The 27,968-nt window shown below is 43.7% G+C and overlaps 1 protein-coding gene across 1 annotated transcript; it reads right to left on the bottom strand.

The window, feature by feature from the left end:
- Positions 1-1,004: 1,004 nt before the first annotated feature.
- LOC142212545 (solute carrier family 22 member 6-B-like) lies at positions 1,005-26,329 on the bottom strand. Its single transcript, XM_075280505.1, has 10 exons — positions 26,039-26,329; positions 24,477-24,580; positions 18,708-18,862; positions 17,380-17,548; positions 15,994-16,114; positions 11,112-11,227; positions 9,645-9,859; positions 6,930-7,038; positions 1,637-1,840; positions 1,005-1,065 (listed from the first exon to the last, which is right to left on the bottom strand). Exons 1-10 carry the CDS (start codon positions 26,327-26,329, stop codon positions 1,005-1,007), a joined length of 1,545 nt encoding a protein of 514 aa, XP_075136606.1.
- Between the last annotated feature and the right edge of the window lie 1,639 nt (positions 26,330-27,968).

The raw sequence follows: 27,968 nt of genomic DNA, 5'->3' as shown, positions 1-27,968 counted from the left end.
GAAGTCTCACGCATGCGCAGTGTGCCACATGAAAAAGGAATAGCCACATATGTTCCATATGCTCATACACAACAAACACTACAAGTGCATACTGCACATGTGCATAATTTGGAGTGTGAACATCCCCTAACATTCTATAGTTTTATCACTTTCTAGTTGATTTTACATTAAAGGGGTTGTCCCATCAAAAGCATCCTATCTAGACTGCTAGTTTATGGGGATTTAAGACTATTGCTAAATACATTGCTTTATCAAAACTGCTTTGTTTGGCGGCTATCTTAATTTATTCACTTCATTGTGTACACTGGTTTCTATGACCACAGGCCCTGGACCATGGGCTTATCTGCTCAGTCCCCTGGTGAAGTAGCTGCCTGCTCTCAGGGGAGGAGGGGGGGCTGAGTGCAGGGAGCAGCTCTGAGGGGAAGGGGGAGGTGAGAGCTCCTGGATTTCTGATCTGTTATCTCCTGCTTTTCCACTTATCAGTCGGTTTAATTGAATTTGGCTGATAAGGGCTGAGATAGGGAGTCTGTTACCTTTGTATGTATTGCAAACTGACTCAAATCCAGCTCTGCTCAGCCTCTACATCAGCTTCATACCGTGGTAATTCATTTACAACCAATCCCTCATTACTGACTGCAAACATAGCAGATAGCAGAGCAAGTGAAACCCCGCCCACCAATGTGCCGAGAAAACCAGGAAGTGAAGAGAGCACAACAAGGGTGATGGGAATACCCATTTAAAGGCCTCATAGAGTCAGCTATATTACTGGTGGAGGAAATAAGATGTGTCACAGACATGTAGGAGCTCCTTGAGGAACCATGGGATCAATTTTATCATAAATCCATAGAATGTTTGTTGGAAAAACACTCTTAACAGATGACAGATTTAACAATTATGTAATCCTTGGTTAATAGGTTAGGTATAATTGTTGGTCTACTGCTGTATAATTGTTGGTCATACAGGGATTTTGGAAACGTGCGTTCTCTTGTGAAATGTGACATGGGTTACAGTTTGGTGCCATTCCATTCCAGCTTCTTCTTCTTTTTAGATGTTGCGTTTTGGTCTCTGAAATAAAGAAAAATTAGCTACAGTCTTGATAAAGTTTTTGATAGTATTTGGATATAGTCATAACGTTATAAGTTTGGAAAGTGTTTACAGGTTTGATCTGTCAATTATTCTGCGAGATCTAAAAAAAAAATTGGAAAGAATTTCACAATTTTTCTCATCTTTCCATTTACAATCAGTCATGGCCTAAAGGCAGTTTCAGGCGGCCATAGTACGGCACATTTTAGGGTATATTTTTTCTCTTTGTCTATGGGGACCATTTGAGTGTTACTCATACAGATTCCAGACTTCCTATATGATGATATTGTCCGGACCGTACAAGTTCTTGGGACAGAAATTTCTATCACAGTTACTGCTGATGTTAGACAGATCCTGTCACACAGTTATAATGAATGAGACCACAACACGGCCTCCCTGACTGTATATGTACACAATTGGCCAACATTGAAACCCCTCCAGAAACACCACCCAACCTAGTATGAGCAAGCCCTTGGTTGAGGAGGTTGTAAAGCTGGTCCTCTGTTCCCACCCCTACAAACACCTAAGGACATTTTGTCCATTAAGTACTTACCTGGCTACTACCTCTTCCACTGTGTCCAGCAGTGGGGTATTAAGGGTCTCGGGCAGCCACATAACAGGCAATCCGCAAATTATAGGTACCGAACCAAAAATAACCAAGGGAAGAAATGATGAATACACCTTGGTCATCATTGCTAGGGGTGCAACTATGGCACCTAATCTCATCATCATGTTGGTGAATCCTACTCCGGTTTGCCTGCAAGGATAAGATGGCACTTGAGAATCATGTTAAAATATGTTGAATATATATAACAAAAAATAAAATGATCAGTTGCCATGTGATAAATTATGGTTTTATGTTCATCTTAATACAGCACTTTTTCTATACCAAACAAAAGCAAACTCAGCTACGCCTGTACACATCACATAACATTCTCAGTAAGCTACATAATATGGAGAACCGCCCTAGTCTCCAAACACATGGCACTAAACCTACATTTACAGGTCACTGCATAGACGGGATCTTTACCGAAATGGAAAAAAATCATCTGAAAATGCAGCAATATTAATTTGTAAGATAATTCCTTCCTCATTGCATAAGGCTGAAGGTATACTACGCGTTTCTGGTCTTCCGAACACCGTCCCACCAGGTGAGGCCGGTACTGACGGTTACATCTGGGCAAGTGTGTAGACAGCATTGGAAAACCCCTATTTTGGAGATAAGGGTGGGTACCGAGGAGGTACCTGCACCTATTGGATGAACCTTTGCACCAGATGAAGGGAAGCCTAGCTACAGCTCTGCCGTAGACACTAGACAAGTCTCAGGATCAGCCAATGAGCAAACGCTTAGGATTGGGCATACTGGCTTGTATTATGCCCAATCCTTTGTTCTCATAGGAGATAAGTTGATGTCTAGGGTTTCTGGTTGCAGTTTATTCACTCTTATTGGATCACAACATTGAAGTGAAGGTTCACACTCAGCTGATACTGGGTGACTAGGATCACCAAGTTGTCAATTTAGATTAGGGTACATGGAGGGGTGTGCAGTGGTAGCAGTTACTGCTTGGCACTGGACCCTGATGGGGGCCCAAAGGTCACTGCAACATAAAATATGCAACTCTTCTAAATGGGACAAGATAAGTAGGGGCCACATTAGGGTAAGATCACACCGGGTATTTTGCTCAGGATTTTGAGGCCATATCCGCCTCAAAATCCTGACCAAAAACACGGCTCCCATTGAAATCAATGGGAACCGCTCAGGCCTGGTGCTCATTCTTCAGGCCGTTTCGCCTTGCGATTTGGCCTGAAGACACTCCATCCTCCGGACTAGGCCCATTCATTGCGGCCTTTTCACTACTTATCTAGCACAACACTGTACATTTGTTTAGGGCCTCTGCTTGGTATGACAGCTTATCCCATTCACTTGTATGGAGCTGAGCTGCAAATAAGCCAGGTGACCAATGAACGGAAGGCATGTGAGGCGGAAGTAATTCTCAGGGAACACTGCCAGCACTTCAAACAGCAGATCTGCGGAGGTCGGGGGTATTGGACCCTCACTGATCCTGAATTAATCGAGTACTAAATCCTAGAAAACCCCTTTAAGGGAAATCCATTAGGAATGAATTCAGCATCCAGTAAAAAAGCAGAGGAATAAAACATTTTATATATTGCTAAGCATGAAGAATTGGTGCAGTCTAGACTCGGGTTTATAGCGTGATGGTGCGCTCTAATCCTTCCATAATGAGACAGGTCAGATTATCACTAAGTGCAGAGACTGTTGTGTTGCATCAGGAGGGGAATGTACATTATTTAGCAGTCCATCTTCTACATGATCTCATTCTAGATAGACATTAGCAGCCATTACTGTGTGATGTATCCAGAGTGATTTATGGCCTAAACTGTACAAATTCCTTGTCCTCATTGCACCTCCTTTTGGTGGGCATGCTATATACTGAAGTGTTGGAATACAAGTATATATAGATTTAGTTACTACTTGTGTCTAGTGAGTTGCCGAAAGTTAATTGAAAATAAATGCACATATACATAGGATAAGGATGAGTTCTATCGTCTTGACAGTCTCCCCAAGGAAATCTTTTTTAAAGTGTATCCACAATTCCGAAGCAACTTTTCATGGAGAGGGGAGGGGGAGGTGGGGGCTGCTGGAAAAGAAACAAATAGCTGCAGATGCTAAGATCGGGTACAGTGGGAGTCAGAGAGCTCTTTTAACACTCAAGATCAAAGTCTACTACTCCATACAATGAGGCAATAAATCGATGAACTAGCCACAGTAGCCGCCTCCTTCTCCTCCCCTCTCCATAGAGTTTTGTGTGTGTGGTGTATATGGAGATGAACACTATATACAGTCCTATGAAAAAGTTTGGGCACCCCTATTAATCTTAATCATTTTTAGTTCTAAATATTTTGGTATTTGCTACAGCCATTTCAGTTTGATATATCTAATAACTGATGGACACAGTAATATTTCAGGATTGAAATGAGGTTTATTGTACTAACAGAAAATGTGCAATATGCATTAAACCAAAATTTGACCGGTGCAAAAGTATGGGCACCTCAACAGAAAAGTGACATTAATATTTAGTAGATCCTCCTTTTGCAAAGATAACAGCCTCTAGTCACTTCCTGTAGCTTTTAATCAGTTCCTGGATCCTGGATAAAGGTATTTTGGACAAACAATTCGCGTTCAGTTCAGTTTGATGGTCGCCGAGCATGGACAGCCCGCTTCAAATCATCCCACAGATGTTCAATGATATTCAGGTCTGGGGACTGGGATGGCCATTCCAGAACATTGTCATTGTTCCTCTGCATGAATGCCTGAGGATTTGGAGCGGTGTTTTGGATCATTGTCTTGCTGAAATATCCATCCCCGGCGTAACTTCAACTTCGTCACTGATTCTTGAACATTATTCTCAAGAATCTGCTGATACTGAGTGGAATCCATGCGACTCTCAACTTTACCAAGATTCCCGATGCCGGCATTGGCCACACAGCCCCAAAGCATGATGGAACCTCCACCAAATTTTACAGTGGGTAGCATGTGTTTTTCTTGGAATGCTGTTTCTTTTTGGACGCCATGCATAACGCCTTTTTGTATGACCAAACAACTCAATCTTTGTTTCCAAAATGAAGCTGCCTTGTCCAAATGTGCTTTTTCATACCTCAGGCAACTCTATTTGTGGCGTACGTGCAGAAACGGCTTCTTTCTCATCACTCTCCCATACAGCTTCTCCTTGTGCAAAGTGCGCTGTATTGTTACCGATGCACAGTGACACCATCTGCAGCAAGATGATGCTGCAGCTCTTTGGAGGTGGTCTGTGGATTGTCCTTGACTGTTCTCACCATTCTTCTTCTCTGCCTTTCTGATATTTTTCTTGGCCTGCCACTTCTGGGCTTAACAAGAACTGTCCCTGTGGTCTTCCATTTCCTTACTATGTTCCTCACAATGGAAACTGACAGGTTAAATCTCTGAGACAACGTTTTGTATCCTTCCCCTGAACAACTATGTTGAACAATCTTTGTTTTCAGATCATTTGAGAGCGGGCTGTCCATGTTCGGCGACCATCAAACTTAACTGAACTTGAATTGTTTTGTAGAAAGAAATGGTCCAAAATACCTTCATCCAGGATCCAGGAACTGATTAAAAGCTACAGGAAGCGACTAGAGGCTGTTATCTTTGCAAAAGGAGGATGTACTAAATATTAATGCCACTTTTCTGTTGAGGTGCCCATATTTTTGCACCGGTCAAATTTTGGTTTAATGCATATTGCGCATTTTCTGTTAGTACAATAAACCTCATTTCAATCCTGAAATATTACTGTGTCCATCAGTTATTAGATATATCAAACTGAAATGGCTGCTGCAAACACCAAAATATTTAGAACTAAAAATGATTAAGATTAATAGGGGTGCCCAAACTTTTTCATAGGACTGTAAATAGTCTGAGTGAAGATAAGGAGGCGGTGAGTAGAACATGGCTCTGAATCCTACTATACACATTTGTAGACCTATTCTGGGTCCAAGAGATATATATTTATGGTGTAGGGTCCCATCTGTATGAGGTCACCTTGTTGGGGCAGGCAGTGGCGTAACTAGGAATGGCGGGGCCCCGTGGCGAACTTTTGACATGCCCCCCCCCCCCCGCCCCCCAAACTGGGCCCCTGCACACAGTATTATCCCCAATAGTGGCCTCTGCACACAGTATTATCTCCATAGTGGCCCCTGCACACAGTATTATCCCCATAGTGGCCCCTGCACACAGTATTATCCCCCATAGTGTCCCCTGCACACAGTATTATGTCCCTTAGTGGCCCCTGCACACAGTATTATCCCCAATAGTGGCCTCTGCACACAGTATTATCCCCAATAGTGGCCCCAGCACACAGTATTATCCCCATAGTGGCCCCAGCACACAGTATTATCCCCATAGTGGCCCCTGCACACAGTATTATCCCCAATAGTGGCCCCTGCACACAGTATTATCCCCATAGTGGCCCCTGCACACAGTATTATCCCCCATAGTGGCCCCTGCACACAGTATTATGTCCCATAGTGGCCCCTGCACACAGTATTATACCCCATAGTGGCCCCTGCACACAGTATTATCCCCCATAATGGACACCCATAAACAATTATTATACTCTGGGGTCTTTTCAGACCCCAGAGTATAATAATCGGAGACCCGGGGAATAAAAACATTAAAAAAAAACAGAAACAGTTGCTTACCTGTCCCCCGGCTCCTAGGCTGTCGGCTGCCGCTCACGTCAGAGACTTCAGACACGAATGACAGAGGCCTGGCAGGATCGTGGAGAGGTAAGTAACAGTGTTTTTTATGTTTCTTACCTCTTCCGGTCCACCGATCATTTTACTCGTGGGTCTGCAAAGACCCCCGAGTACAATGATAGTGTTTGTGGGGCCCGCGGTGTCACTTGCTGATCCCGGCTCAGCCAGGATCGGCAAGTGAATAGGGCCGAAACGGCCTATTTAAAAAAACAAACAAAAAACGCAGCGGTAGAGGCTGTCACCGGGCCCCCTAATGGCCCGGGCCCTGTGGCAGCCGCCTCCGCTGCCTCTATGGTAGTTATGCCACTGGGGGCAGGTACTGGGCCTCTTACTTTTTGTATACGAATATGTATAATGAAGAACCTCTTATTTCTATGCATAGTTTATTGATGATAATAACTCATTTCTATGCATATATACTAAATAATAGCAGTAATACGATTTGGCCTCTATTTCTATATGTCCTTGTGTTATGTGTAGGGTGTTGCATCATTTTTTGCATAGGTAGGTCTCATGGATATATCATGTATACTGTACATATAGTTTACCTGAGCTCAGTTGGATAAAGTTCAGCAGTATAAAGATAAGAGCAGACAATAGAAGACCCAAGAAAAGCCTTGGCCAGAATGGTGACAGACAACTGCAGCAGTATTAAATCTGAAATACAAAAAAATTACCAATAATTATACAACAAATGGTTAAATTTGCTGACCAATCAGGATGACCCTTGTTCAAAGACCCAATCCTGAAGATTGTCTGATCACCAGCTGTTGAAATCCCAAATTCAACCGATATCTTTTACCAGTAAAAGTCCCATAAAAAGGGGGTCCCCATCTGCCACCAATGTGGGCTCCATATACTTAAGTGGGGATGTGGCCTCACACAAGTGTAGCCATCTTTTGGTTGAGTGTGCCATATGGAGCATGTAGCAGCCAAGAATTGGTGGATGGGGAGTCAGTGGACTCTCGCCTAGTGGATTCTTACCTAGAAGGCATACACTATACTACTACCGCATATGTCTGAGGTGAGAATACCCCATTAAAAACTGTCTTTGTACATTGACTAAGCGTTCCACTTATCCATTCAGAACCGACAATTTCCAGCATATGCTTAACCCCTTCTTGCCATGAGACATACATAGATGTTAAAGGGGCTCTGTCATTAGATTTTCGTAATTTGAGATAAACATATGCCTGAATAGCCTTTAAAAAGGCTATTCTGGTGCTGCTAATCGTTTTAGAAAAGACTCCCCTTCTTCCCGCCCACCTCCTTTGCTTGTGCTCTATAAGTCCTCCTCCTCCTTGCAATTGACCGCCTCCAGCGTCTGTATTCCCAGCAGTTTCTATTGAAATCTCGCGCATGCGCAGTGGCGCTCTCTCGGGAGTGCTACTGTGCACGTTCCCGCGCCATTTTTGTGTAGAGCACTGTGCGACCGTACTGCCGGGTGTACAGAAGGACTGAGCTACTGTGCATGCTCAGTATGCTCAGTTCCCTTGAGAATTATGCGAGAGTGCTCCTGCACATGCGCAAGATTTCAATCGAAACCGCCGGGAATACAGACACTGGAGGCAGAGAATCTCAAGAAGGAGGAGGACTTATAGAGCACAAGCAAGAGAGGTGGGTGTGAAGAAGGTATGATGGTGGGGGTGCACGGATCGCCCAGGGTGCACGGAAGGACTCATTAGCATATCCGTGGCTATTCAGGCATATGTTTATCTCAAATGACGAAAATCTAATGATAGAGCCCCTTTGACACAAATTGCTGTACATATACACTACGGCAGATGGAGCGCGGGGGCCTGTGTGTTCTCAAATGAGGGGGCTGAACTTTTATCCCAATCCAGCTCTGGTCCTGAGTATATATAGTATACCCAATGTTAAACTCGAACACAGTGTACAGGTTCGTGCATATGACTGTAGTCAGTGGAAAACTGAATATTTGGTACATGGCTGGCATTTGTGTTAAGTCCATTCTTCCCAAGGACCGAGCCACAAAAATAAACTGGAATAGGAACTGCTTCATATTTTACAACCTTGATGTATAAAAAAAAACCAGTAATGTACATGGGGCCACAGAAATGAATGGATCTGTATATCTATCTATCTATCTATATATATATATATATATATATATATATATATATATATATATATATGGGAAAAAAAATATTATTGCATAGAACCTATAAACAAGTTATGGTATAGAGAAGGGAACAACCAAGTCATAGCTGTATTTCTGTTTGTTTTTCCACTTTATGATTCTTGGTCATTCAAGACATTTCCATACCTCCCAACTTTTGAAGAACCGAAAGACGGACAAAATGTGCGGCGCGCAAATTTAGCCCCGCCCACTTTTGTGTTGACTCCGCCCATTCTCATTAACTTTTCATGTGCCCGCACACAGTATAATCCTCCTACAGTCACCCATAAATTATATGTCCCCCCTCTATCTCTCCCCCAGTTTCATTTACACTCTTCATCTGCCCCCAATTTCATGTCCCCTCCATCTCTGTCCCCAGATTCATGTCCCCCATCTCTGCCCCCAGATTCTTCTCCTCTCCATCTCTGCCCCCAGATTCATGTCCTCTCCATCTCTGCCCCCAGATTCATGTCTCCACATCTCTGCCCCCAGATTCATGTCCCCTCCATCTCTGCCCCCAGATTCATGTCCCCACATCTCTGCCCCCCAGATTCATGTCCCTCCATCTCTGCCCCCAGATTCATGTCCCTTCATCTCTGCCCCCAGATTCATGTCCCCTCCATCTCTGCCCCCAGATTCATGTCCCCCATCTCTGCCCCCAGATTCATGTCCCCTCCATCTCTGCCCCCAGATTCATGTCCCCACATCTCTGCCCCCAGTGTCATGCCGTCCTCTCCTTCATCTGCCTCCAGTTTCATGTTCCACCTCCACATTACACTTACCTTCTCCTCGTTCCCCCGCTGCACTGGCGCACAGTTGTAGACGCGATGTGACATCATCACATCGCGTCTACAAGCCAGTAGGCGGCGTTCAGCGGCGAAGCAAGGAGCTGACCTGTGTCAGCTCCTTGCTTCAGCCGCGTCCCCTGGACGCAGATCTGAGTTTACATACCTTCCTCCAACCGGGACCGCGGGACATGTCACCGGAATCGTGAATGTCCTGCAGAAATCGGGACGGTTGGGAGGTATGCATTTCTGGAGACCTCACCAAGGTTATTCCAGTAAGATGTCCAGATTATACAGAACCAGAATCAGAAGAGTTACACAGGACAATGAGAACTTACCAGATGGAAGTGCCAAACTGCACAGTATGAAGACTCCAGAAAACATAAGGAAAAACACAACTGCAAATCGCCTTCCCACGTAAGCAGCAATGACTGCACCAATGACTCTAAAAGGGAGCTCCGAACAGCCAAAAATCACCTGTAGGAGGTACAAATTGATCCCAAACCGCTGGATATCCATTGCAAGAGCAAAGAAGCAGAAGCTGCTGGAGAACCTGTAGTGACAATATGGAAATGAAGAAGAAATAGCGGAGTGTGACAATTATGGAAACATGGGCAAAGTGTAACACACAGTGGGATAAATCTACCAATCCTGTATATTAGTTAGTTTAAACTTGGACTAGTCGGCCTAGAATATTCCATATTTGTTAAATCATGTTTCCTGAGCCAGGCTATCACATTACAAAGAACTACGTTTTATTCTGAAATGCTGAAATTTTCCAGAGAGAACATAATTTAGAATAAGTCGGGCACAGGGAAGTGTGTCCTATAGGCAGCAGCCCTCTAAATCAGAAGTGCTCACACTTTTTCATTATGTGAGCTACTTTATAACATGACCAAGTCCAAAGATCCACTACCCACTTCTTGTGGGCGGGGCCAGAGTGTGTCTGTGGGTGGGGCCAGGCATGTGGGTGGGGCCGGGCGGAGCGTGAGAGCAGGAGACAGCGGCGTTCTGTGGCCGCCCAGGGATCCCCGCTGTCTGCTTTTTCACAGCGCAGGCTGAGAGTTATCTCTGGACACTGGCAGGCTGGGGTTGCAGCAGCCCCGCCTGCAAGTGTCCGTAGATGACTCTCAGCCTGCGCTGTGAACAAGCAGCACCCCGGCCCCCTCCATCCCTAAGAACAGGGAGCGCGTCATCCCCCGGAGCTGCTTCTGCCCGGCCTGCAAGTGTCCGGAGTGCTTGTTCACAGCGCAGGCTGAGAGTCGACTCTCAGCCTGCACTGTGAACAAGCAGATACCAGGGATCCCTGGCTGCATCCCGCTATCGACCGGTAGATCACGATCGATGTATTGGGCACCCCTGATCTAGATTCTCCTTACCCAACGCCACTTGACTATTTGCGGATTGGGAGTGACCTGTCAAGCAACTGAAGCTGGGTGGGGAGAAGTCAGAGGGGAGCCTTCGTGTGGACAAGTCCCCCATACCTGCTGCTTTAAAAAAAAAACATATTTTCTGAGTAACACAGCAGCATTTACGAATATTGTCATATCATAGAAGCGTAGTTCTTAGTAAAGAGGCAGCTTGTTAGTTCTTTATGTGGCCAGTGCTTATGGAAGGTCCCTCTACACAGATCCCTATCCCGTCCTAGACCATGTTATGATCCGGAGGAAACAGTAGTCACAGCTAAATCTGATTTATTTGTTCCTAGATTGACCAGATTTCAGTTCACTTTCAGCATTAATCGGGGTTTTTTTTAGATAAATTGGAAACCATATACTGTATATAATAAAAATAAGATGGATCACCATGACATCGAGAGGCTGATAGTCAATTTTCGCATCGCTGAAACACGAAAAAGGTCAATGGGTGTCCGTTTGGATAATGTTTTTGATGAGTTTTGTGCATTTTTCTGGGTCAACATCTGTAAATAGACATGAAGAAAATGTCAATCTGCAATGAAATACACAATATAGTGACTGCTACCCTGTTTCTCCAAAAATAAGCCCTACCCCGAAAATAAGCCCTAGCTTGATTTTGCAGGGTTTTTGGAGTAGGCTTAAAATATGTCCTACTCCAAAAATAAGCCCTAGTTACAGTCAGACTCCTGCGTTTGGGTTTCCGTTCGGGGTACTTGGGCATTTTTTTCTCTGCATATTTCATGTGGAAACCAAATAGACCCCATTATAGTCTATGGAGTCCGCGGGTTTCCTTAGGCAACCACTTTTCAACGTGTATAGGTTTCCGTTCGGGAGTTCCTCTCAAGTGAACTCCCTGAATGGAAACCCAAACGCAGTTGTGAACCGGGCCTCCGTACTAGGTTATGTCATGTGACGTCAATGAGATGGAGAATAGGCATACCATAGCTCTTAACTGGATTTATAGAAGCCTGTAGACCCAGATTGTCTGGTGCTATAAACTGTCCGTACACTTTAGATTAACGGTGACCAAAACCCAACAACTTCAGTGGGACAGGTTGATTATCTAATGTGTTTGAGGGTGTCCTGATTCTTCACCTTTGGTAGCCAATGTGGAAAAGATTAATTGGGCCGTACAAGTCCAATCATCCCTTGGTATCTCAGACCTGGTCCTCTCCTGGATCTCCTCATACCTCACCATCCACGAATTCAGCGTCTTCCACTCGCATACCACCTCCTCGCTATGCCCTCTTTCTGTAGGTGTCCCCCAAGGCTCCATACTAGGACCCCTCTTGTTCTTTATCTACTCCCTCGGCCTTGGCCAACTCATAGAATCTCATGGTTTTCATTGCCATTGCATTGCTATGTTGACGACACTCAAATATATCTCTCTGGACCAGACGTTACCTCTCTGTTGTCCAAAGTTCCAAAGTGCCTAGTGACTGTAGCCTCCTTTCCCTCCTCCCTCTTTCTCAAACTCAACATGGAGAAAACGGAGTTCATCATCTTCACCCCGCCTCGTATGGCCCCTCTACCTGACCCATCCATCAAAGTTAATGGAACCACGTTTACCCCTGTCCCACGTGTCCGCTACCTTGGGATAACGCTGGACTCTGACCTATTCTTCAAATTCCACATACAAACCCTCAACCACTACTGCTGCCTCCAACTCAAGAACATCCATCATATCTGCTCCTTCTTCACCCCTGAAAGTACAAAGATGCTATTCCATGCCCTCATATCCTCCCACTTAGATTACTGTAACACCCTTCTCCATGGCCTCCCAGCGAATACTCTTGCCCCCCTCCAGTCCACCTCAAACTGTGCCACTCGCTTAATACACCCCTCCCCCCGTTCTTTATCGGTCGCTCCTCTTTCCCAATCCCTTCACTGGTTACCTATTGCTCAGTGAATAGAGTTCAAAATACTAATGCTGGCATACAAGTCATCCACAGCCTGTCCCCTCCATATAGCTCTGAACTAATCTCCTGCTACCTGCCCACACGTAACCTCAGATCCTCCAATGACCTCCTACTCCGCTCTGTCCACATCCGCTCCTCACACAACTGTCTCCAAGATTTCTCCCGTGCATCACCCATACTCTGGAACTCCTTACCACGACACATAAGACTGACCCCCAGAATCACAGGCTTCAAGAAGGCCATGAAGACTCACCTATTCAGGAAGGCCTACACCCCCCAATAACACTATCACCACACCGCCATCTGTACAGTCTCCCCCCTCTCCTTCTGTCTCTACCCCCTTCCCTCATAGATTGTAAGCCCTTTCGAGCAAGGCCCTCTACCCCACTGTGCCAGCCGATCACTGTTAGTATTGTATTTGTCTTATATATTTTGTGTACTGTATGTAAACCCTCAAATGAACAGCACCATGGAATTAATATAATAATGTCCAGTACTATGAAAGCAATATAATAATGTACAGCACCATGTTATTAATATAATAATGTCCAGCACTATGGAATTAATATAATAATGTCCAGTACTATGGAAGCAATATAATAATGTACAGCTCCATGGAATCAATATAATAATGTACAGCACCATGTTATTAATATAATAATGTACAGCACCATGGGATTAATATAACAATGTACAGCATCATGGAATTAATATAATAATGTACAGCACCATGGAATTAATGTAATAATGTACAGCACCATGGAATTAATATAATAATGTACAGCACCACGGGATTAATATAATAATGTACAGCATCATGGAATTAATATAATAATGTACAGCACCATGGAATCAATATAATGTACAGCACCATAGAATTAATATAATAATGTACAGCACCATGGAATTAATATAATAATGTACAGCATCATGGAATTAATATAATAATGTACAGCACCAGGGAATTAATATAATAATGTACAGCACCATGGAATCAATATAATGTACAGCACCATAGAATTAATATAATAATGTACAGCACCATGGAATTAATATAATAATGTACAGCAGCATGGGATTAATATAATAATGTACAGCACCATGGAATTAATATAATAATGTACAGCACCAGGGAATTAATATAATAATGTACATCACCAGGGAATCAATATAATGTACAGCACCATGGAATCAATATAATGTACAGCACCATGGAATCAATATAATGTACAGCACCATGGAATTAATATAATAATATACAGCACCATGGAATTAGTACAATAATGTACAGCATCATGGAATTAATATAATAATGCACAGCACCATGGGATTAATATAATAATGTACAGCACCATGGAATTAATATAATAATGTACAGCACCACGGGATTAATATAATAATGTACAGCATCATGGAATTAATATAATAATGTACAGCACCATGGAATCAATATAATGTACAGCACCATAGAATTAATATAATAATGTACAGCACCATGGAATTAATATAATAATGTACAGCATCATGGAATTAATATAATAATGTACAGCACCTGGGAATTAATATAATAATGTACAGCACCATGGAATCAATATAATGTACAGCACCATAGAATTAATATAATAATGTACAGCACCATGGAATTAATATAATAATGTACAGCATCATGGGATTAATATAATAATGTACAGCATCATGGAATTAATATAATAATGTACAGCACCAGGGAATTAATATAATAATGTACTTCACCAGGGAATCAATATAATGTACAGCACCATGGAATCAATATAATGTACAGCACCATGGAATTAATATAATAATATACAGCACCATGGAATTAATATAATAATGCACAGCACCATGGGATTAATATAATAATGTACAGCACCATGGAATCAATATAATGTACAGCACCATAGAATTAATTTAATAATGTACAGCACCATGGAATTAATATAATAATGTACAGCATCATGGAATTAATATAATAATGTACAGCACCAGGGAATTAATATAATAATGTACAGCACCATGGAATCAATATAATGTACAGCACCATAGAATTAATATAATAATGTACAGCACCATGGAATTAATATAATAATGTACAGCACCAGAGAATTAATATAATAATATACAGCATCTGGGAATCAATATAATGTACAGCATCATGGAATCAATATAATGTACAGCACCATGGAATTAATATAATAATGTACAGCACCATGGGATTAATATAATAATGTACAGCATCATGGAATTAATATAATAATGTACAGCACCAGGGAATTAATATAATAATGTACATCACCAGGGAATCAATATAATGTACAGCACCATGGAATCAATATAATGTACAGTACCATGGAATTAATATAATAATGTACAGCACCATAGAATTAATATAAAAATGGAAAGCACCATGGAATTAATATAATAATGTACAGCACCATGGAATTAATATAATAATGTATAGCACCATGGAATTAATATGGAGGGCAAAAGAGTGTGGAGGCCTTTACTGTATGGAAGCCTGAAACATGGGCCCTTACAGTAAGGGGGCATTATGCATTGTGGGGGCCAATAAAGGGGGTATGATACCATGTGGAGAGCAGGGTGGGCGCTAGTCAAAGGCTTGCTATGGGACTCCATCTTTCCTAATACGCCCCTGCATAGTCATATTTCATTTCTGTCTAATTTGTGGCATCTATGTATATTTAATATGGCGATTTTACTGTATATACAGTAGCATCTCTTGGGGGGTACACAATTTTTTAAATTGTTTTTTTATTGGTTTTGTGAATTTTTTTTTTATAAAATGTAACTGCAATTTTCCCATTGGCCGCCAGATGTCAGTAGCTCCTTCATATCCAGAAACAAATGCCTGCTGCTTGCTGTTAAATCTGCCTAATATTGAAAACACCAATCTTTTATCATGATATATATGGACTAAAAATCTGCCCCTTCTCACCTGTCTCTTTGGTACAATAAGGATTCCAAACCATTACACAACCGATACCTTGTTAGACAGATTAGTCAATGGGTGACCGTTTTGGTACATTTGTGATCTGTTTATGTCTGTTTTTGACCAATTCGTTTTTTGGAGGAGGGGGGGGGGGGGGTTCCCTTCTTTATTCTGAGTATGCGCAGAGGGAGAAATGGACACAAACTGATCACTATCCGTTTGTAATCCGCTTTCTATAGACCTCAATGTTAAGAAGAAACAGATTGGTTGCTGTCCGTCTGGTATTCTTATTTTTTGAAAGGAGAAAAAGTTCAGCAAGTCTGACTGTGGCGGACATGGCGATGCCCCGAATCAGAATTTAGAATGCAAAATTTTACCCTACCTCAAGAGTGACAAACGTTCCATTTTTTTCCCCATTGATCCTTGCTGCTCGATTCAGGTTCTGCAGGGCTTGTTGTGAGCGTTTCTTGAGTGCCAGCCACCGGTATGATTCTGGGACCCACCTGTTTTTGGCAAATATGAGATAGGGATATGGTTGGTTGAGTATATTAATAAAACATCATTTACGCTAGGTTCACACTAGCGTTCAGGTCTCCGTTCTGTGGTATCCGTCTTCGGCATGCCGAAGACGGAAAGCTGTCAGACAGGGTCCGGCCATGAACGGTGGTGAGCGTTTTATGCTCTCCACCGCAAAACCGGTTTTGTGTCCGATTTTAAAAAACCGGTTTCGCGGCGGAGAGCATAAAACGCTCATCGCCGCGCACAGCGGGACATCTTTCAAACCCATTCAAATGAATGGGTATGAAAGAGTCCTGCAGGTTTCCGTCTCCTGCCTCTGTTTCGTGCAGGAAACGGAAACCTGCAGAACGGAGAACGGGCGCAGATGTGAATGAGCCCTTAGAATGATTTAGAAATGCTCACATATTCTCTTTGATGCATGGAGTTTGTCATATTCATGTGACGTGGGGCTAGCCCTGTCCTCCCGCTGCTGATTGACAGTTTTCTCTCCATTATAGTACATAGGAAGAAAGCTGTCAAACAGCAGGAAGTCATCTTAAAGGTAATGGACAGCCATGCAACAAGCACAGAGGGAAAAAAAATAGCTGGTAAGCATGCCCTATAGGACTTACATATCATTTCTGTACTTACACTTGGACACTTCTAATCCTCTCCCTGTTTATTCCTTGGTCCAATGGTGGCCACAGCTCCAGTGGGACTGTTGGCATGCATACCTCCCAACCGCCCCGATTTCTGCGGGACATTCACGATTCCGGTGACGTGTCCCGCGGTCCCGGTTGGAGGGAGGTATGTCCCGATTTCAACTCAGATCTGCGTCCAGAGGAAGCAGATCTGAGTTGAACACATACGCGGCTAAAGCAAGGAGCTGAACACAGTTCAGCTCCTTGCTTCGCCGCTGCATGCCGCCTACTGGCTGTGTAGACGCAATGTGATGACGTCACATCGCATCTACAACTGTGCGCGAGTAAGAGAGAGAGGCGCGCAGAGAGCGGCAAGTGAACGAGGAGAAGGTAAGTGTAATGTTTACACTGAGGTGGAACGTGAAACTGGGGGCAGATGAAGGAGAGGACGGCATGACATTGGGGGCAGAGAGAATGGGCGGAGTCAACACAAAAGTGGGTGGGGCTAAATTTGCTGCGGCGCCCTACACGCGCCGCACTTTTTGTCCCTCTTTCAGTTCTTCAAAAGTTGGGAGGTATGGGCATGTGTGATATTATTGTCCACATACTGCCATAAAACCATTACCTACCATATCAGTAAGTGGAATATGACACAGGGCAAGGAGAGCGTCAGATGCAGCCAGCGCCAGTCTCTTAAGGCATAGGCCACTCCTGGCAGGATGACTTGTCCTAAGGTTAGACAGGTTCCTTGAATAATTACCACACTTGGACGATATTTCTTAGGAGTCCATTCCTGAGCTGTGAGATGAGAATATTGTGAGATATCATTATTATTATTAGATATTCCTTCATCCTTTTCTACCAGTATAACACAACAAGTGTGAACCAACATATGGTTAAAAATGCCCCTGATAACACAAAATCTATGAGGACCCCATAAGGAGAGAAAAAATGACTTGCCGCTTCTCTGCGGCCAAGCACATCCAGATAAGCTGGAGTGATTCATCGAGACTTGTTTCATGTACTTCCTTCTATGAGTAATAGTGGAACATGTACAGCCTCAAATAAGCACCACAATTGCTACAGGGGCCTGGACCCCAAAGGTCCCTCTGACATGTAAATGGAATAAGGTAAATAGGGGCCCAATTTTATACTTTGCACTATGACCCAGGAGCTTCAAGGACTCTATAAAAACTACTGCAAAGGCAAACTGGAGCAACCAACCGCATTGTTTACCATTGTACCATGTACTTAAAGGGGTTTTCTGGCGCTATAAAGCCAGAGTCCCGGCATGCACAGAACAAGTGACGTCCTATGCCAGAAGATCCAGACAAATAAGTATGATGGGGGGGGAGGTTAGTATTTGTGATGTTCTGTTTCCAGAAACGGAGAAAAGATGACATCATTGGAAAATTTGTCGCGGGATTGCCCCGGCAATCTAGGTAATCATACATTTTTGGCAGAGTAAGTAATATAGAAGGTAAGTGGGGGGAGGGTGGTTAGCTTAGATTCTAAAGATCAATTTACCCTGGACAACCCCTTTAATGTTATGTAAGCTGGACCGTAAGGCTAGGGTCACACGTAGGAATATGCCATGGATTTGAGAGCGGATTCTGTCCCCAAATCCATGGCAAGTTCTGCCCTGAATCTGCCTCCTATTCCTTTCAATGGGTGGCAGAGATCGGAGCATGATACGGAAAAAAATCAGTGTCCTGCTCGATCTCGCTGCGGCTCGATTAGACCCATGACGATGGAATGACGATGCCCTGCAGCCCTGTGACCAAATACGGTGGCGGAAAACGAACCTAACCTAACTGGTTCATGTGAGCAACGGCTCCAGTTTTCCTCTGCAGTCGTATGTTCCGGGGCCTCTGCTTTTTGGAATACATTTTGTGAGCTGATCTTTTTATACTGATGTCTCTCTTTAGGTTTCGATAAAATGTTAATGGTGACTCACTCAGACCCAGGGCATTAATGACGAGGCCACAAATCCCCATGCCAGTCATGAAGCGGAAGAAACAATAGGCAGAGAAATTCGGAGAGAAGGCAGCGCCAGTTCCCATTAATGTTATCTGCAGCAGACACCACAGGAGCACTGCCCGTCGCCCGAGCCTGCAATGTATGAAAGTCCGGAGGTTTTATTTTATATCACAATGAGAATGTCTAGAAACAAAAAAAAGTTCTATAGAGAGTATTTGTCCTGTACGGCCTGGAGCTACGGAACAGCTAAACTATGGAAAACGTGTCTTCAATTACAGCATGTCCTATAGGGAAAACGTAAGGAACCAGTTGGAAGCTGTTGCGATAGTCATAAGATCATGACTTAAAGGGACTCCTACCAATATTCTTCTATGGGACATTATACTGTAAATGGTACACTATACTATGTGGAGGCCAGGAAAGGGGGAACTATGTCATGTGGTAATGCCAAGTGAAAAGTTTGCTATGGGGCCCAGCTCTTGCAAGTTACATCCCTGGATCTACAACAAGCATGAGAAGCTCCTATAGCGTCCACCATCCACACAGGTGGCACCTTCTATCTCTTCTTGGACCATTTTCGGGAGCTTAGCAGGAGATTTAGTGTCAAGACCCCCATAATGTGTCATGCCATTGAAGTCACCGTCAACTTAATTTGCAGTAGTGTTGGGAAAGAGAAACCTGGACTGTCATGGCCTGGAACCAAAGCCTCCTTAGTAACAAATCCAGGTAATGTTTGGGATCTGTTGAGTTTGAGTATGGAGGCCTTGGCTGTGGAGCGACACACTATACCATACAATACACAACCTGTATTCCTCCATACCCAACTGTATCGCATGTTGTATTTGGGCTAGAGGCGACCCACAGGGCCGGCGTCAGTGCATGGCATAGTCGGGCAAGTGCCGGGGCCCACAGAGCCTCTGGGGGCCCCCCGGCACTTGCCCGCCCTAGCACTCGCCTGTCCCGATTTCAGCTCATCGGCATCCGACGGACGCCGATGAGCTGAATACATAGGCGATTAAAGCAGGAGCTGTAAGCTCAACTCCTGCTTTAAAGCTGCGGCCCGGCTTGCGTGTGTAGATGCGATGTGATGACGTCTTCGTGCCTACACACGCAAGCCGGGCCGCAGCTTTAAAGCAGGAGCTGAGCTCACAGCTCCTGCTTTAATCGCCTATGTGAATGGAGTGAGAGAGCGGAGACAGGAGCGTCGGGGGAGCGATGGAAGGTGAGTGTAAGTGTTTGTTTTGTATTAAATATTAAGGTGGAACATAATGAAGGGGGCCCATGAAACTGGGGGGCAAATGAAGGGGAGGGGGAGAACGGCATGACACTGGGGAAGATGAAGGGGGTGGGAAGAGAACGGCATGAAGCTGGGGACAGAGATGGAGGGGGCCCAATGAAACTGGGGGGGGCAAATGAAGGGGAGGGGGGGAACAGCATGACACTGGGGCAGATGTGGGAGGTGGAACAGCATGACACTGGGGCAGAGACGGGGGACATGAAACTGTGGGCAGATGAAGGGGGAGAACGTGATGAAACTGGGGACAGAGATGGAGGGGGGACATGAAACTGGGGCAGAGGAAGGGTGTATATGAAACTGGGGGAGAGATGGAGGGGGGGCATATAATTTACGGGTGACTGTAGGAGGCTTATACTGTGTGGGAGCACATGATAAATGAATGAGAATGGGCAGAGTCAGCATAAAAGTGGGTGGAGACAAATTTGCCGCGGTGCGCAGAGCGCGCCACACATTTTGCCCTTCTTTCTACTCTTTAAAAATTGGGAGGTATGGCGTTGGTGACGCCACACCCCTGTGTGACGTCACTCGCTTCATCTGCGACGCACAGTGTCTCAACTCCCCCACCTCCTTTACAAGGGGGCCCACTGAGGCTCTGTCGCCCAAGGGCCCATAAAAACCTGGAGCCGACCCTGGCGACCCAACGGGGTACTACAGCCTCCGCTCCATTGTATCAATTGTACCATTTTTCCAATAAACTTCTCCTTTCACTCTAATATTATATTCATTTACATATATCACACATTCACACATATATATGTACAGTATATATATATATATATATATATATATATATATATATATATATATATACAGTCCTATGAAAAAGTTTGGGCACCCCTATTAATCTTAATCATTTTTAGTTCTAAATATTTTGGTGTTTGCAGCAGCCATTTCAGTTTGATATATCTAATAACTGATGGACACAGTAATATTTCAGGATTGAAATGAGGTTTATTGTACTAACAGAAAATGCGCAATATGCATTAAACCAAAATTTGACTGGTGCAAAAATATGGGCACCTCAACAGAAAAGTGACATTAATATTTAGTAGATCCTCCTTTTGCCTCTAGTCGCTTCCTGTAGCTTTTAATCAGTTCCTGGATCCTGGATGAAGGTATTTTGGACCATTTCTTTCTACAAAACAATTCAAGTTCAGTTAAGTTTGATGGTCGCCGAGCATGGGCAGCCCGCTCTCAAATGATCTGAAAACAAAGATTGTTCAACATAGTTGTTCAGGGGAAGGATACAAAACGTTGTCTCAGAGATTTAACCTGTCCGTTTCCACTGTGAGGAACATAGTAAGGAAATGGAAGACCACAGGGACAGTTCTTGTTAAGCCCAGAAGTGGCAGGCCAAGAAAAATATCAGAAAGGCAGAGAAGAAGAATGGTGAGAACAGTCAAGGACAATCCACAGACCACCTCCAAAGAGCTGCAGCATCATCTTGCTGCAGATGGTGTCACTGTGCATCGGTCAACTATACAGCGCACTTTGCACAAATAGAAGCTGTATGGGAGAGTGATGAGAAAGAAGCCGTTTCTGCACGTACGCCACAAATAGAGTTGCCTGAGGTATGAAAAAGCACATTTGGACAAGGCAGCTTCATTTTGGAAACAAAAATTGAGTTGTTTGGTTATAAAAAAAGGCGTTATGCATGGCGTCCAAAAAGAAACAGCATTCCAAGAAAAACACATGCTACCCACTGTAAAATTTGGTGGAGGTTCCATCATGCTTTGGGGCTGTGTGGCCAATGCCGGCATCGGGAATCTTGTTAAAGTTGAGAGTCGCATGGATTCCACTCAGTATCAGCAGATTCTTGAGAATAATGTTCAAGAATCAGTGACGAAGTTGAAGTTACGCCGGGGATGGATATTTCAGCAAGACGATCCAAAACACTGCTCCAAATCAACTCAGGCATTCATGCAGAGGAACAATTACAATGTTCTGGAATGGCCATCCCAGTCCCCAGACCTGAATATCATTGAACATCTGTGGGATGATTTGAAGCGGGCTGTCCATGCTCGGCGACCATCTAACTTAACTGAATTTGAATTGTTTGTCCAAAATACCTTTATCCAGGATCCAGGAACTGATTAAAAGCTACAGGAAGCGACTAGAGGCTGTTATCTTTGCAAAAGGAGGATCTACTAAATATTAATGTCACTTTTCTGTTGAGGTGCCCATACTTTTGCACCGGTCAAATTTTGGTTTAATGCATATTGCACATTTTCTGTTAGTACAATAAACCTCATTTCAATCCTGAAATATTACTGTGTCCATCAGTTATTAGATATATCAAACTGAAATGGCTGCTGCAAATACCAAAATATTTAGAACTAAAAATGATTAAGATTAATAGGGGTGCCCAAACTTTTTCATAGGACTGTATATATATATTACATTTATTAATTCTTTATTGAATTGTCATGGGTTTATATTATATACATTTCATTATCTCTTTGGTCGTATGTTGCATTTGAAGATTGGCGCTTGTACTACGTGAGCTTTCTCTGCGAACATGCTGACATGGCAGAAAACCAGAGGGATGAATTGATAATGGAGAAGGAGCCTGGTACAGAATACAAAATGAACGCAGAATAAAGAGTCCCCTACCACCAGGGGTTAGGTGAGCGAATGTAAGGGTGCCTTCTTCTATCATGTAAATGTAATTTGCAGAGAAGGTCTAGACGCGGGCTATGGCGGCGTGCTCTTCTCTGTGTCACTGCATTGATAGTGTGAGGGGGCCGAGGAAGTGACGGTAATATGGATGCTGCAGGGGATCAGCAGTGCGGTACAATGACACTCAATGAAGAAGATGAGCTCTGGAGTGAAGTAGTGAAGTGTACTTATCATCACAGACTCTCTGTGTACCCACTTGGGAGGTACACTACCAATTTTGACTGACACACTCAAATCAAGTGGCTCGACTTTGTCACATTCTCCTGTTTAACTAGTTCCGTGTTCCAGACATTAGTAGGCCGCAGGAGCATTGAAGCTGCTAAAATCCTGTAGTGCTAAAAGAACTCCGAAGGGAAAGATCATGACGGTAATGGATTATACAAGTTGTTAGAGGGATTCTACCATTAAAACATTTTTTTCTCGTTCACACGTCAGAATAACCTTAAGTAAGGCTATTCGTTTCCTACTTTTAGACGTCGCTTCAGGCCTGACGTTCGGTTAAAATCCCATTTTTTGTTGGTATGTAAATGAGTTCTCTCGCAGCACTGGGGGCGGGTCTCAGCGCTCAAACAGCACTGGAGGCGTCCCCAATGCTGCGAGAGAACTCTGTCCAGCGACGCCTCCATCTTCTTCAGCAACCGACTCTTCACTCGTCTTCTTCCAGCTGGGGTCACACTTGTACGCCTGAGCAGTCTGCTCTGCCAACGGGCCGCTGGCAAAGTCGAGTGCACATGCTGGCGGCTATTTTTTTGTGGCCGCTTACGCGAGCATGCGCCGTACACTCTGTACTCCATAGAACTACAGGAGCATACTGTGCGTGCTCATGTAAGCGGACACAATAAAATGGCCGCTGGCATGTGTACTCGGCTCTGCCAGTGGCCTGATGGCAGAGCCGACTGCGCAGACGTTGAAGTGTGACCCCAGCTGGAAAAAGATGAGTGAAGAGGTGGTTGCTGAAGAAGATGGAGGCGTCGCTGGAGAGAGTTTTCTCGCAGCATTGGGGACGCCCCCCAGTGCTGTTTGAGCGCTGAGGCCTACCTCCAGTGCTGCGAGATAACTCGCAGCTGACTCGCATACTGACAAAAACCGGGATTTTAACTGAACGGCGGGGCGGAGACGACTTCTAAAGGTAGGAGACGAATAGCCTTTCTTAAGGCTATTCCAACAAGTAAACGAGAAAAACAAGAGTTGTAATGGTAGAATCCCTTTATGGTTTTCTGGTCTAAAAAAAAAAATTCTGCAAAAAAATTGTAATTTTTTTACAATTTTACACTATTCTTTTCCAAAAAGTCTCCTGCTGCCTGATACATTTACTGTCAGTCTCTATGGAGTCTGATTATTTGTCTGGCAGATATGGAGATACTATGGGTGTAAGCCATAATCCTCAACATTAACAGAAAGAGACACTTGAAGAACTTCTCTCTACTTGTAATGACTCAATATAATATATGAGGGTCACTTTTTCAATTGAATTACTTAAAAAAAAATTTTTTGATAATATTCTAATTTATTGAGATGCACTTGTATTATCCGTGATCTCATCATCAACTAGTCTGTCTGGGATTATTTGAAGAAACAGAAGGATTGGAGTAAGCCTACATCCTGGTTGCTTGGTTCTCCAAAATGACAACTGAAACAACGTCCCTGCTGAGTTTCTTAACAACTGTCTGCAAGTGTACTGAGAAGAATTGATGGAAGGCAAAGGGCAAAGTAATAGTTCTGTTCATTAACGCTGAACCGCGCCAGTCATCAGGGTCATGCCCATCTCACCTGTCTGCAAGTGGTCCGAATACCATTGCACCCACCAACACTCCTGCCATGTAAGTGGACTGTGCCAGTTCCTTCATCCATTCTCGTTCACAAACCAAATCCCACTGTTTAAGAGAAATAAAACAGAGCAAAGATTCTTAGTATTGGATGAATGTCGTTACATAATGTTAAATCAAATGTGGAATTTTTTGTAACTTTATCAGTAATGAAAAGTAATATTTGTCACATGAGTGTTTATTTTTCCCATTGTGATAACACATTAGCTTCATTGCTGTTGTGTACTGGGATATTATTACATATTGGGGGGGAGATTTACTAAACTAAATGAGATTAGGGGGGAATTTATAACCCATCTTTGCCGGTCAGAATCTTGGTGTAATTTGCTATTCTACCACCAGTGGCCGCTGTTTCTCACCTTGAACTATTGCGTTGCACTCCTCACTACTGGAGGCTGCTGTGATCATCCTAGGAATTGCCTTTAACACAGATGACCGATCTGTACCAATGTAAAGCCATCTTGTTTTCTGCTTGGGCCTATTTACACCCATGAGGCAGTACAGCCTTTGCTCAAGCATTGTGACTTGTTCCAGTCTCCTACTCCTCAGACTGTTTCTTTAAAGGGAATCTACCATTAAAGCAACTTTTTTTCTAATTACCACGTTGGAATAGCCTTAAGAAAGGCTACTCGTCTCCTACCTTTAGATGTGGTCTCCGTCACGCCGTTCCTTAGAAATACAGGTACTTACCGGTATGCTAATGAGGTCTCAGCAGCAATGGGGGCGTCCTTCTTCTTCATCTGCCTCCTCCCCTTGTCTGTCGTCTTCTTTCTTCATCATTTCTGACGCCTGCGCAGTCGGCTCTGAGACCCTGTTAGAGCCGACTGCGCATGCTCAGTAAGGTCCGTACAGCCCTCCGACGCCTGGATGAGTTCACTTGCGCATTGGAGAGCTGTACGGACCTTACTGAGCATGTGCAGTCGGCTCTAACAGGGTCTCAGAGCCGACTGCGCAGGCGTCAGAAATGATGAAGAAAGAAGACGACAGACAAGGGGAGGAGGCAGATGAAGAAGAAGGACGCCCCCATTGCTGCTGAGACCTCATTAGCATACCGGTAAGTACCGGTATTTCTAAGGAACGGCGCGACGGAGACCACATCTAAAGGTAGGAGACGAATAGCCTTTCTTAAGGCTATTCCGACGTGGTAATTAGAAAAAAAGTTGCTTTAATGGTAGAATCCCTTTAACTTGCTGTATTACCCTTGCAATCTACATTTCAAGCTGCACCCTGTAATACCTATCTACTCCTGGCTTATTCCATCCGGCCCCCGGATTCCAGCTGCCTATACCGGTAACGTAACAGGTATCTGGTGGCCATTTCTTTCTGTTGCATGTTATGTCAGTTTTTAGATGAAATTTCTACATAAAGTGTTACGTTTCCCTAAAGCATGGGATACCCAAAGAATAAGGGGATGGATAACTACCTGTCACTGACACCCATATCCATATTGGATTCCTGCCCACGAATTCCAATCATATAAGTGTGATCATTCCATGGATGACTTACCTCACTGATAATGGTAGATGTATATAGACTCAAGTCAAATATCCTCTCGCCTTGCTTGCACGGTTCGGTATCATTCGATAGCAGTGAAATATAACGGGTGCATGAATCTTTTGGTAAATAAGTTTCCAGTGTAAGGTTGGATTGGCAATGAAATGGCGGCACTGCGGCTGTGAAGAGTTGCATGAGGTTATGTGTGCCAACAAGTAAGAGTGGAGCCGATAGAATGGACACTGTAATAGACTGAAAGGGAGAAAACAGGGTGTCCTTCTCCAGAGCGTCCTGCAGTGCCATGACTGACGATATCGAGCAGATTATTATTCTGGAGGACAATAAGGTGTTTCTTTACTTGGTGTAGACCTTTAGAGATTGTTCTCAAGTGGATATTGGTTTCTTCCAAAGTCTTGAAAAGCTTGTTATAATGCACACTGGCTTCTTAAGTCATTGAGACTAATAGACTACCGGAAAAAAAGTCTTTGGATGTGACCAAAGCCCTACCAAATATTTCCAATTTAATAGGTTGAAGTTGTCTTCCTGTATATAAAAAAAATCCAACATGGACAAAGTTCACCCAATAAGATTGAGATGGTGCGTAAATCCTAAAAGATCTGGCTGTCGGAAATTGGAAGTGACTTCAGAAGAAACTGCATGGTTTGCCCGTGGCTTCCAAAAATGAAGACGCCCCAAGGTGTATGAAAGTGATTTCTGAGGTTGAAGAATTCCCTTGGTGATATAAGGCTAAGTAGGGAGCTGGAAATAAGAAACTGGTTGAGTAAATCAGTATAGGATGTGCAGACAATAAGCATGACTTAGCATATAATTATACATGTTAAATATTCACGTATCTCTGTGAAAAGAAGCCTGACCGTGTTTATATTAAGGCCGGGTTCACACGATGTACAGTAATTTGGCACGTAATGTGGCACGTAGACGCCGCGGGAGCTTTTGCGGGCCGTATACGCTCCCATTGTTTTCAATGGGAGCCGGTACCATATACGCGGCGTTATTTTGCGGCCGTGATTTTGAGGCGGCCGCAAAATAGCGCTGCGTATATGGTACCGGCTCCCATTGAAAATAATGGGAGCATATACGGCCCGCAAAAGCTCCCGCGGCGTCTACGTGCCATATTACATGCCAAATTACATCGTGTGAACCCGGCCTAAAGGTGGCTTTCTAGGAAAAAAAAAGTTTGTTTTTTGGTTGTTTTTTTTTTAAATGTCAGTGTTAATAAATGCACCCAAATACCTTTACCTGTGTTTTAAGTGATTTCTGGGTGTCTCTGGGAGCTCCTGATATCTCCTGCATTTGTTAACCCCTATCATCTTCCTTCCCCCTCCTTCCTCCCTTCCACCTCCTCCCTGTCTCTCTAGCTATCCCGCCCACTACTAGCCCTTCCCTACCTACTCAGCCCAAACTTCAGACATGGTTAAGGATATGGGTAGGAGCAGGGAGGGGTTTTTAATTAGTTTAGGGCTTTCCATTTATCCCGGGCAATCCCTTTAAGTAACTTAGATAAATTAAGAAAATGATGCAAAGAAAGTCAAAATGCTTAAAATCACACAAAATCTTTTTTCATTCCTTTTTTCATTCCTTATCAAGCTTATTATATCCCCCATTTTATTCTGAGTAGCTGTTTCTTGAGACCTCAGTGTGACCACCAGTCCAGAATTTGCACTCCTATAGTCAGGTGAGTCTCTTCTGTGTGATCTGCAATATGTCATCAACTATCAAATCCCTCCTTGGAGGTCTCAAAACGTCTCCTCTCCAACAAGCTCTATTCTCCTTGTTCCTCTGTATGTCCCCATGTATAGCAAGCTTCTGAAAATATTATGTCTGCTCTAAGAGACCAAGAATGCAGTGATATAGTATGCGGGTACATATAATTAGCTGCAGAGTCATAAAACTCATCTGACTCACACCATTTTTGCTGTTT

Source organism: Leptodactylus fuscus, chromosome 7 (genome assembly GCF_031893055.1).
Source record: "Leptodactylus fuscus isolate aLepFus1 chromosome 7, aLepFus1.hap2, whole genome shotgun sequence".
Taxonomy (NCBI): Eukaryota; Metazoa; Chordata; class Amphibia; order Anura; family Leptodactylidae; genus Leptodactylus; species Leptodactylus fuscus.
The sequence above is the reverse complement of the archived record's forward strand: the minus strand, read 5'-3'. Positions and strand labels throughout refer to the sequence as shown.